General features: G+C 60.0%; 2 protein-coding genes across 2 annotated transcripts in view; both read left to right on the top strand.

Moving 5' to 3' along the window:
* LOC133358825 (probable helicase with zinc finger domain) overlaps positions 1-7,838 on the top strand; it is a 99,788-nt gene extending 91,950 nt beyond the window's left edge. Inside the window, exons 25-27 of the mRNA XM_061577272.1 lie at positions 6,484-6,533; positions 7,357-7,487; positions 7,754-7,838. Coding sequence (XP_061433256.1) covers positions 6,484-6,533; positions 7,357-7,487; positions 7,754-7,838 — 266 coding nt within the window. The remainder of the gene's footprint in view (positions 1-6,483; positions 6,534-7,356; positions 7,488-7,753) is intronic.
* Positions 7,745-12,419, top strand: part of LOC133358684 (ecdysone-induced protein 74EF-like) — a 35,430-nt gene continuing 30,755 nt past the window's right edge. Inside the window, exons 1-3 of the mRNA XM_061577112.1 lie at positions 7,745-8,055; positions 8,617-8,794; positions 10,217-11,297. Of these exons, the coding sequence (XP_061433096.1) occupies positions 8,049-8,055; positions 8,617-8,794; positions 10,217-11,297 (1,266 nt within the window). The 5' untranslated portion in view covers positions 7,745-8,048. The remainder of the gene's footprint in view (positions 8,056-8,616; positions 8,795-10,216; positions 11,298-12,419) is intronic.

Below are 12,419 nucleotides of genomic sequence, written 5' to 3'. Positions count from 1 at the left end.
CACGTGCCTTCTCAAACAAATTCGCTTTTAATTAAGACCCCGACGGACGCATCCGATCGCCCTTGATGGACGATTCCCAATTCATTCATTATTCACGACTGGAAAGCCCCCCGCGGCACTGCCCCAGAAAGATCCCCGCGCCACGCCGCGTGAACGTCGCCAGCTTCGAGCGTGCGTTTCATTCCCTCCTTCCACCCCCCACGTAATTTACCGCACGGCACGGACGGCATGACGGTGAGCGGCGGACGCTGCCCCGGCGGGGTCGGTGGGCAGCTCGGCGCGTGCCGCGTGAAGGAGCGCGCCGGGGATTGGCTAACGAGGGCACGTGCGGCCGAGCGGCGAGGGTTGGCGGGTCGAGGAAGTGTCGCACACCCTGGCTCATCGCAGAGGTCGCAAACGGGTTTTGATTCTTTACCCGTACCCGGCCGCACCAGGGTCGCAAACGGGTTTTGATTCAGTTTAACACGCGGCAGGCTTTCGCGACCAATATTATTCATAATCAACGTTTTAGGGTTTAGATCGCGTTATTTATAAATGTGTCGTAACCCTCCACCACCCGACACGGCCAATCAGTAAAAAAGTGTCACGTTGACAAAAGACAAATAGTTCACTGCTTTAGCCCACCGGTGTGTTGATGCGCGAAACCACAACATTTACAATGTTTGAGTAGTACGACGTTTCGCTGGTAATTGCATCCAGCATCATCGGGCAATTCGCCAGAATGGTGAGGCTCTACTCTGTCTCCCGTTCTTATATAGAGCAGCAGCAGCAGCAGGGTGACGTCATCATTGATTCCTTACCCATATCCGTACCCGGCCGCACCAGGGTCGCAAACGGGTACCCGTACTCGGCCGTACCCGTACCCGTACCCTACCCGTACCCAGCCGGGTACGGGTAGGGTACGGGTATCGGGTACCTGATTGCGACCTCTGGGATGAAGCCATGTTGCAGGCGCGGGTGGGTTGATTCTAGGAACTTGAATTGTGAGAAGAGACAAGACGTTGGGAAATGAGTGACAAACGGTGACTCACCAGTGACTCACGGCCTACCCGTACCCGGCCGCACCAGGGTCGCAAACGGGTGCCGGGTACGGGTAGCCGGGTATCGGGTAGAGTACGGGTATCGAGTACCCGGTTGCGACCTCTGGCTCGTCGTCAGAATGCGGGGCGGCAAACGGGGGGATAGAGCTGTCGTGTGTCCCGCCCCCCCCCCCCGTGCAAGCGTAGGGGTCGTCTCGGGGTGACTTGGTTTCCTCCCCAGCGTGCGTGCAAGCTGCTCGTCGTTCGGCTGACAACATCTTCGTATGTTGGGGACCGCCAGAGCTCGGGGCAGTCGTTGGCTGCCTTCTCGCGAGCGAATATCGTGCGGTGGCGGCTGACATGATTTATTTGAGTATTGAATGTCCTCTCTGGCAATGGCACGAGTGAGAATTGTTGCAGGGCTGCAACCTTTTAATATTTTTTTTATTTGACTCACTCTGTCTGTTGTATCCTCAAATCTTGCAACTCAATTTTGACCCACTTCCCAATGTGGTATCGACTGCAAACTTGGTATACTTATGTCATACTGATGACAATACTATATTCTATCATAAAAAAATAACAAAAATATATATTTCTAGACATTATTTTTTACATGTCATTCGGTCCTTTCAGACGCTGTCTCCTCGACAGACCTGTTCTTCGCCTGAAGACGGCTGCTTGCGTTGTGGCCGAAACGTCGTGAGAATTGTATTTCATTATGTTTTATTTTTATTATTTTATTATTTCCCTTCTACGTGACTTTACCGAAAGAACCAAGAAGATGGATCTGATACTCTTTGACTCTGGGGAGTGCTGATTGTTGTTGGCCGCTTGGCGTTGTTTGGGCCTAGTGCTAGCAGCCCCCCCCCCCCCCCCGTGCGTCTTATTCTTGTCTTCCTCTTACTCCCTCTTTTGAACTACGGCCGGCGCTTGAGTCGGTTTAGGAAGTGAAAAGTTTGTACATTTTAAGCGCTTAAATTAACTGCAGGGGTCCCGCCTAGCGGGCAATATTGGTGTGCACCGGGGTTTCCATTTGTGGGAGCCGCGGGGGGGGGGGGGGCAGGGGGGGGTGATGGTGGTGACGGGGGGGGGCAGGGGGGGGGTGATGGTGGTGACGGGGGGGGGGGGCAGGGGGGGGTGGTGATGGTGGTGACGGGGGGGGGGCAGGGGGGGGGGTGATGGTGGTGACGGGGGGGGGGGGGGGGCAGGGGGGGGTGGTGATGGTGGTGACGGGGGGGGGGGGGCAGGGGGGGGGGGTGATGGTGGTGACGGGGGGGGGGGGGCAGGGGGGGGGGTGATGGTGGTGACGGGGGGGGGGGGGCAGGGGGGGGTTGTGATGGTGGTGACGGGGGGGGGGGCAGGGGGGGGTGGTGATGGTGGTGACGGGGGGGGGGGCAGGGGAGGGGGGGTGATGGTGGTGACGGGGGGGGGGGGCAGGGGGGGGTGGTGATGGTGGTGACGGGGGGGGGGGGCAGGGGGGGGGGTGATGGTGGTGACGGGGGGGGGGGGGGCAGGGGGGGGGGGTGATGGTGGTGACGGGGGGGGTGGTGATGGTGGTGACGGGGGGAGGATGGGGTCATCGTCGTTATCTGCTTTCTTCGCCGTCGTCGCGTGCCGGCTGCCGATTTGTAATTTTCGAGGGCTCCTTATCGCCCTCCCGCTCGTTCTGCGAGAGCAGCGCAAATTTGTTTTTTTGGGGGGCCGGCGGTGGCGGGGGGGGGTGTGTAAAGTGTTTGTTTTAAATAAAAAATAAATAGAAAGGCAGCACGGCGATTGAATTAAACGCTCGCGCGCCGCGGTGCGCAGGGCTGGAATTCGTATTAATCCGTCGAATTAAAGAGCTCGGTGCTGTTTAAAATAAAAAAAACAACAACTGTGATTTACTATCAATTTGCTTTCACGGGCAGGCAGCCTCGCAGAGTCCGCATTTTTATTCATCGCCCCGATTACAATTTTTTTTGCCAGCGCGTCTTGAGCAAACCCAGAGGAGTAGCGATTTGATTTGAATTTTCTGTATTTATTATAAAAAAAAAAATCTATTTTAAACGCGTCGTTGAGGTCAGTTGCGCTGCAGGCAGGCGGGCGGGCGAGTGGGGGGGGGGGGGGGGGCGAGCGAGCAGGGGGGTGAGCAGGCGGGCGAGCAGGCGGGGCGAGTGGGGGGGGGGTGAGCGAGGGGGGGGGGGCGAGGGGGGGGGGGAGCGAGCAGGCGGACGAGCGGGAGAGCGGGGGGGGCGAGAGCAGGGGGGGGCGGGAGAGCGGGGGGGGGGCGAGCGGGCGGGCGGGCGAGCGGGCGAGCGCGATCGAATCTTTGCCGCTCTTCCAAACAAACAATCGGAGCTCCTCCGCACAGGCCGGATGTCTCGGGGGAGGAGGTGGTGGCGGGAAGGGTGTACCCCCCCACACCCCCCACCACACCCCCCCACACCCCCCCACCCCCCCCACACCCGCCGTGTAGCCTGTAACGGGCTGTTGGGGCGAGCGCCGTTTAGCGAGTGGCAGCGCCTGTGAATGGCCGACGAGCTGGTGGTGTGGCCGACGAGCTGGTGGTGTGGCCAGCACCACGCCCGGCCGCCTTTGTCTCCCCCAGCGTGCGATGTTTACACGCGGCACCAGGTGTACTCAGTTGAGGCTGAGTCGTCGAGCTTTTGTTGCTGGAAGGTCGCCGGTTCGATTCCATTTCCCGGCACGGCAGATGAACCAAAGGTGGAGGCTGTAAGTTTATAAACCCCCCCCCCACCACTGCCCCCCACAAATGATACCCACTGCTGCGTCTGTCCACACAGCGGTGTGTAAGCGGCGGGCAGGCCCAGCGTTGGTCACGTGGGCTGCTCGCACGAAAACTAAACTATTTAAATTTTTGACGACGATGATGATGATGACGATGATGACGACGACGACGATGACGACGATGATGACGATGATGATGACGATGATGATGATGACGATGATGACGACGACGATGATGATGACGACGACGATGATGACGATGATGACGATGATGATGATGACGATGATGATGACGATGATGATGATGACGATGATGATGACGACGACGATGACGACGATGATGATGATGACGATGATGATGACGACGACGATGATGACAATGATGATGATGATGATAACGATGATGACGACGATGATGATGACGACGACGATGACGACGATGATGATGACGACGACGATGATGACGATGATGATGATGATGACGACGATGACGATGATGATGACGATGACGACGATGATGACGACGACGACGATGATGACGATGATGATGATGACGACGACGATGACGATGATGATGACGATGACGACGATGATGACGACGACGACGCCGGCTCGTGACCGACGGCTTTCCGTCGGCCGTCGCCGCGCCGTCAACACGTGGGGACAACTTCAATTTGGCCACGCTGATTTGCGTTTCCCACCCCCCCGCCCGCCTCCGCCCGGGGAGAGATGGAGCGTGGCTCTTGAATAATAAATTATTTCGATTAAACTTAACGAGCTCTTCCGGTTTGATTGGAACGCCGTGGGCCAGCGGCGAGGTGCCAAGCTCACCGCGCGGAGGTCACCGGCTCTATTCAGTTGGGGGGGGGTGGGGAGGGGCCCCCCACTTTACCACCCCCCCTCCCTCACCCGTCTCGCCACTCGTCCACCCGGCCGTGTAAATAGGCACGATGGCGCGCGGGTGGGCGGTCGGTCGGTCGATCGATCGATCGGCCCGGTTTGCGTTGTGGTGGGGTCAGTCCCCTCGCTACATGAACGTACAAATTCCTCTTCTTCAAATTCCTTCTAGAGCTCCTCTCGCTACACCCTTGGGTTGGACCCACCCACCCCCCTCCCCCCCCCCGCCCACCGCTCTCTCGGACTTAAAAAAATTCTTAACTCTGGCATCTCTCACACTTCAGTAAAAAAAACATTTTCTTGCTGTGGTTGTCACACCTGATGACGATTGCCTGCGTTGCAATCGAAATGTCGTGATTTAATTTTTTTTTTATTTTGAATTTTTTCACCTACGTGACTTTACCGAAAGAACCAAAGAGTATGGATTCCTACAGTCACGAAAGCTTCAAATCAAGATCAGCACCCTCTCTGTGGAGAGGGACCCTCTGTAGCTCCCGCTAGCGGAGGTCTCTTACGCCAGCAGTGTGTGAGCGAGCTGTTAGCAGGGCTGTTGTGACCTCTATCCTAAATCTGTACGTTGGGGAGATGGTAGCTACCTCGCCTGGTACACAGGAGGTCGTGGGTTCGATCCCGACGCTGACGCCTGCTGTATAATTGGAGTCTGCGTGTCTCTCTCTCTCATCATCATCACGGTGGCTAGGAGATGTTAACTCCCTCACCTGGTATGCAGGAGGTCGTGGGTTTGATCCCGACCCTGACGCCTGCTGTATATTTGGAGTTTGCGTGTCTCTCTCTCTCATCATCACGGTGGCTAGGAGATGTTAACTACCTCGCCTGGTATGCAGGAGGTCGTGGGTTCGATCCCGACCCTGACGCTTGCTGCTGTATATTTTTGCGTGTCTCTCTCCCCGTGGTCGCGTGGATTTTATCTCCGGCTCCTCTGGCGTTTCCTCCACATTTCGAATCAACGTCACCCGTTTAGAGTATTTGGCTGCTGTAAATGTCATTTTTGTTGATCTATCATTAGTGATCGCCACGCTCGCTTCTGAAAGAAAGCTGCTTCGTAGCTCAGTGCGCCTTACCTAGTACGATAAAAAAATAAAAAATAATTTGTGTTTTTTTTCACGAAGCGATTTGTCATTGTAACGTTCTGACCCCGTAACCCCCGCTGGGCATTTGTGAGAAAGAGCTTGATGGCTCACCGGGTTTCTCCTGCGGGATACATTAATATTGTCATTCTCAAGTCTGTCACACAGCGTGGGGGGTGGTGTTGTGGGGGGGGGGTGTGTCAGTGAGGGTGGGGCGGTGTGATGGGAGGGGTGCAGGGGATGAGATAGGCTGACGTTTATTTACTTCTAAGTCGAGAATTCTAATAGGAAAACATGATTCATGTCGTTTGTCCTAATTGGTTTTGGGATTCCTGCGAGGGTGGCAATTGTAATAAGAATAATAACGCTGCTGCTGTTGCTACTGATGCTGCTACTGCTGCTACTGCTGCTGCTGCTGTTGCTGCTGATGCTGCTGCTACTGCTGCTACTGTTGCTTCTGCTGCTGCTGATGCTGCTGCTGCTGTTGCTACTGCTGCTGATGCTGCTGCTACTGCTGCTACTGTTGCTTCTGCTGCTGCTGCTACTGCTGCTGCTGTAGTAATCTCGTCTCGTCAGGGCCCCCCTATGTTGGCTCTGAATTTTCGTCCCATTGGGGGCCCCCCAACCTTGACTCTGAATTTTTGTCCCGTTGGGGCCCCCCCTCTCCAAACGCCAATTTGTATCGCGCGCTGTTGTATCGTGCTCACGTTGCCCCCCCCCCCCCCCCCCGCCCCGCCGCTCCTTCCCAGGAAACTCTGGCGGATCGGTGACTCCAGATCTGGATCTTCATGATAAACAGGTTCGCCCGTGCACCTCTGCGGCTTCGTACTCCAAACAGCTTCCGCTTTTTAAATCCTTTATATTAAGTTCACTCGCTTGCTTGCTTGCGCGCTTACGACCGTGCAAATCTTTCGGTCGTTTTTTAACCCACTTCCCGTGATCCAATCGAGCTGACATTTTGCACACAGACTCGTTGTGCGTGACAGTTTCTTTTCGTGAAAATTCTTTTTAAATTTTTTTACACTTTTTAGGTAAAAAAAAATTATTATATTTAATTACCAATTGCTTAATGGTGGCAGGCAATCATCTGACCCATACGTGGCAGCCATCTCAAGCCAGAGGACGAGAGGACTCTAGCCGCCCGTTTCAAAGACCAATGTGGGCTGGGTTGTGGCCCATTGAACACGCATATAAAGGATTTATTGTGAAAAATTTTGTTTTTACGGGTTAATTTTTTTCCCACCGTCACAAACCGTGCCGTGCCAGGCCCTGACCAGGCCAGGCCCTTGCCCAGCCAGCCCGGCACGCGGTGACGCCTCTCGCTCGCCACGTAGCGACTGTCCTCACGCGCGCGGTGAACGTATCGTTCGCCCCACCCGTGACCCTGCTTGACCCCCCCGAGCCAGATTCAGACGTCATCGCGGTTTGGGTCGGCAACGGCAATTTAACCGGTGAGACAAAACCACCGGTACGGGCTCCCGATGCCGGGTGGCCACGTCGATGATCGCGCGACCGCGACAAACCGTCGATAAAAATAATGATCTCTCCATTCCTTCCCGCTCCCCCCCGCCGCCCGCTTTCACCCACACACCCACGCGCCGCCCGTGCCGCCGCCGGCACAGCTGAAGCTGACGGTAGCAGCAGGTGAATCTGGCGCTGGCTGCGGTGGCTCCGGGCGCCACCGGCAAGGAGCCCAGAAGCGCATGCAGCAAGCGGACTTCTCGCCGGGTGCCCGACGCCACCCGGTTCCTCGGTCCGGACGCTCAGCAGCACCAGCAGCAGCACCAGCAGCACGCGTACTTCCGCAGCCTCATGCCTGCCTCCACGCACAGCGCGCAGCAGCTGTTCCTGCAACAGCATCACCAGCAGCAGCAGCAGCAGCAGCTGGCGCGAGGGCACCAGCAGCAGCAGCAGCAGCAGCCGCAGCATGGAATCTTTCCCTCCGCGTTCTTCGGCTCGGAGGCCGTGCACGGCATGGCTCCCGCCGACGGCCTCAAGCTTCCGCCACTCGCGCCGCAGCTGTTCCAGCAGCAGCAGCAGCTGGAGCAGCACACGGCAGCCGAATTGCAGCAGCAGCAGCAGCAGCAGCAGCACAAGTCGTTGACGGCGCTGGGCCTGCTGCCGCTGGGCTCGGAGGCGGTCGGCCGCGTGTCGCTGGGCCGCGTGGCGCCGCCGGCCGCCTCGTCGGGGTGGCCCGAGCTGTACGGGGTCGGGGGGGGGCGCCGCCGTGGCCTCCCCACAGCCCCCGCAGCAGCAGCAGCAGCAGCAGCAGCAGCAGCAGCAGGCGGCGGGCGCGTCGCTGGGGCACGTCGGCATGGACGGTAGGCGTGGTGATGCACAACGCTCACCGCCGCGTGAGGATGAGCGCGCGGCAAGAGTTGCCGATGTCCCCGCGGCTTCCATTGACAAAAGTTTGCGTGCCGTCTCTCCCTCTCCCTCTCTCCCGTCTCTCGCGCACGCTCGCCCTGCCACACACACGCTCGCCGCACCACACACACACGTACACACGCACACACCACGCTCGCTCCCACCACACACACACGCTCGCCGAACCACACACACACACGCTCGCCACACCACACACACACGCTCGCCGAACCATACACTCACACGCTCGCCACACCACACACTCACACGCTCGCCACACCACACACATGCTCGCTACACACACGCTCGCCCTGCCACACACACGCACACACACGCTCGCCACACCACACACACACGCTCGCCGAACCATACACTCACACGCTCGCCACACCACACACTCACACGCTCGCCACACCACAATGCTCGCTACACACACGCTCGCCCTGCCACACACCGCACACACACTAGCTCACCGCACCACACACACACACGCTCGCCCCGCCACACACACGCAGAGATGACCCTGGCGGAACGACGTCAGCTGATGCAGCAGCAGCAGCAGCAGCAGCAGCTGCGGCTGCAGGAGCACCTGTCGATGGGCGGCGGTCACGCTCAGCGGTTGGCGGCCCTCGGCCAGGGGTCGCCCTTCACCGCCAACGGCCTCCCGGGGCCCCCCTCGCCGTACTCGCGCAAGTGCGTGGCCAAGACCCCCACTCATCCCACCCACCCACCCAACCCACCCACCCAACCCACCCACCCCACCCAACCCACCCACCCCACCCTCCCACCCAACCCACCCCACCCACCCCCACCCCCCCCACCCACCCACCCACCCCACCCATCCCACCCTCACCCACTCACCCACCCACCCCACCCCACCCAGCCTACCCCCACCCACCCCACCCACCCACCCACCCATCCTACCCCCACCCACCCCACCCACCCCCCACCCATCCTACCCCCACCACCCACCCACCCACCCACCCATCTACCACCACCCACCCCACCCACCCACCCCCCATCTACCCCCACCCCCCCCAACCACCCACCCACCCTACCCCCACCCACCCCCCACCCACCCACCCACCCACCCACCCTACCCCCACCCACACCCCACCAACCACCCACCCTACCCCCACCCACCCCCACCCACCCACCCACCCTACCCCCACCCACCCACCACCACCCACCCACCCTACCCCCACCCACCCCCCACCCACCCACCCACCCACCCTACCCCCACCCACCCACCCACCCACCCTACCCCCCACCCACCCACCCACCCTACCCGACCCACCCACCCACCCTAACCCCACCCACCCACCCTACCCCCACCCACCCACCCTACCCCCACCCACCCACCCACCCTACCCCCACCCACCCACCCTACCCCCACCCACCCACCCTACCCTACCCCCACCCCACCCACCCACCCATCCTACCCCCACCCACCCACCCACCCTACCCCCACCCACCCACCTACCCCCACCCACCCCACCCACACCCACATCCCACCCACCCCACCCACTCACCCACCCACCCCACCCCCACCCCACCCACTCACCCACCCCACCCCACTCACCCACCCACCCCACCCCACCCACCCACCCCACTCACCCTACCCACCCCACCCACCCCCCCCCACCACCACCCACCCACCCTACCCCCCACCACCACCTCCTGAACGTCCGACCTGATGCGTGTCTGGGGGGGGCGTCGGGTGAAAGTGGTGGGCGCTCCGAGGCCTGCGGATCAGAGGGTCGCCGCTTGCGTTCGCCGCCTCCCCGGCGTGGAAGTAGAAACGGTGGGGGGGGGTGGGGGGGAGACGGATTGCGTTGAACCCACACCCCAACACCCCCACCACCTCTTTGCGCCCCGAGACTTATCGGCGGGTCGCTCTGACGGCAGGGGCAGCTCCCCCCGCGCCGCCTCTCGGGACGCGCACGTGCGTCGAGCTGCTTTGTGACGCCGTCCACGCGCCCAGCAGCCGCGCCCGCCCGCCCCAAGGCGACTGGCCGACGCGGAAGGGGAAGGCCGAGGCCGACCGCGAAGGCCTTGCGCCGGGCGCGCCACCGGACCCTGACCCTCTGCCCTGTGCCGCCCCCCCCCCCCCAGCTTCTCCGGGCTGCCCCTGTCCGCCGCTCAGCGGCTGCCCAAGCTGGGCGAGATGCGCGCGGAGCCCTCGCTGGTGCCGCAGTCGCGCCTGCTGCAGTACAAGCAGGCGTGCGCGGCGCAGCGCGCCGTCTCGCCGCACCCCTTCGGCAACTCGGCCGCCGCCGGCGCCGGCGCCGCCGACGACGCCGCGGCCCAGCCGGGCCGAACGAACTTCCCCGGGCGCGGCCCCGACGCCCGGAGCAGCGCCGAGTACGCGCCGTCGCCCTTCTACGCGCTGCCCTCGAGGCCGACGCTGGCGCACTTTGCGCCGGGCGTGTACCCTCACGGCGCCGGCGGAGGTGGAGTGCCGAACCTGCCCCCGGCCGGTTTCGGCGGCCTGCACCATCACCACCAGCAGCAGCAGCAGCAGCCGTCGCCGCCGTCGCCGGCGATGGTGGGCGCGAGCGACGCCGACCTGGAACGGCCCGGGGGCCCGGCGGCGCAGATCTACAACGGGTTCTCGCACGGGCTGCTGCTGGGAGCGGCGCTCAGCCCCAGGAAGGAGGGCGGTGGTGCAGGCGCCGGCGGTGGCGGCGCCGATCCGATGGCCGGCGCCGCGACCGCCCAGTCGTCGCCGTCCTCCGTCGTTCAGTCGTACGCCGCCGCCGGCGTGAACGGGCGCGCGGCGGTGCCGTCGCCCGGCGGGGAGTTTGACGGCTCGGGTTGGCCTCCCTCGGCTATGACGAGCGCCCAGCACCACCACCAGCAGCACCATCACCAGCACCATTACCAGCAGCAGCAGCAACAGCAGCAGCAGCAGCAGCAGCAGCGCTACGGCTTGCGCAGCGCCAGCGGCGATGCCGTTCACTTCCCCAGCCACTACGGCCCTCCGGCCTCCGTGCTGTGTCTGCCGTCGGGCGCCGAAACGTCGGACCCCCTGCTCAGGCCTGGGCCGTCCCAGAAGCCGGGGCTCAGTGTGGAGATGGAGCAGCACCAGCAGCAGCAGCACCAGCAGCAGCAGCAGCAGCAGCTTCACCAGCACCATCAGCTTCTGCTTCCGCACCACCTCCACCCGCTCTCAACGTCCACGCACCCCGATCACGTGAGTGCCTTGTAGCCCATCGGATTCCTCCCGGTACGGACAAACACTCGGATTCAGAAGCCTAGGGGGGGGGTGGGGTGGCGACGCGTCCCAGTGGCGAGCGGCGTTGGGCCGCACGCAGCAGAGGCTCGCGCTTTGAATCCGATGGGGCACCACCCTTTGTCACCGCTGCTGTGCGTGCCAGGCGCACGGTTGTATTACGTTCAGTACGAAAGAAGTTCAGCGTACCGTACACACGTGCGTGCGTGCGTGCAGCGGACGTACCGCCGGTGAGCTACGGTTGGCTCATGTACGGTGCGAAATAATTTTTTCTTGTCAAGGCGCTCTTCTCCTCCCACCCAGCTTCAAATACGCTGCCAAGCTGAGCAGTCTTCTTGGTTCTTTCGGTAAAGTCACGTAGAATGGAAACAATAAAAATAATAAAATTAAACATAATAAAATAATTCTCACGACGTTTATTATGTTTTATTTTATTATTTTTATTGTTTCCATTCTACGTGACTTTACCGAATAAACCAAGAAGATGAATCCCTGCAGTCACGAAAGCTTTAAATCGAAATTTAAGCTTAGCAGTGTTGATTGGAGCGCTGTCTTTCAGACAGCTCTGTTCTTCACCTGAGGACTGCTGCTTGTGTTGTGGCCGAAACGTCGTGAGAATTTGATTTTATTATGTTGTATTTTTATTATTGTATTATTTCCCTTCTACGTGACTTTACGGAAAGAATCAAGAAGGTGTGAAAGAAGTTTAGGCGCTCGCACGCACGCGCCGGACGCGAAGAGAAACCCCCTTCCCCCCCCCCCGTGGCGTCGTTCGAAATGGTGTGTGTGTGTGTCCGGGGGATGGAAACCTGAGCAATGCACCTCTCCGAACGATTCTAGATTTGAAGCTTTCGTGACTGCAAGGATTCATATTCTTAGGTTTTTTCGGTAAAGTCACGTAGGTAAAAAATGTAAATTAATAAAAGTAAAATAAAATAAAAATCACGACGTTTGTTATGCAGTCTATTCTTAGTCTTAAGCCTCACCTTACCATATTAATAACAAGTGTGCCGTACTTGGCCCTTCCCCTCTCCAACCATTATATATACGGAGTGGTAGCTCTTGTAATCTCTCATTTACTTG

The sequence above is a fragment of the Lethenteron reissneri genome, chromosome 63 (assembly GCF_015708825.2).
Source record: "Lethenteron reissneri isolate LAM-NWPU_2019-01 chromosome 63, ASM1570882v1, whole genome shotgun sequence".
Lineage (NCBI taxonomy): Eukaryota > Metazoa > Chordata > Hyperoartia > Petromyzontiformes > Petromyzontidae > Lethenteron > Lethenteron reissneri.
Note: the sequence above shows the minus strand (reverse complement) of the source record. Positions and strands in the feature narration are given on the sequence as shown.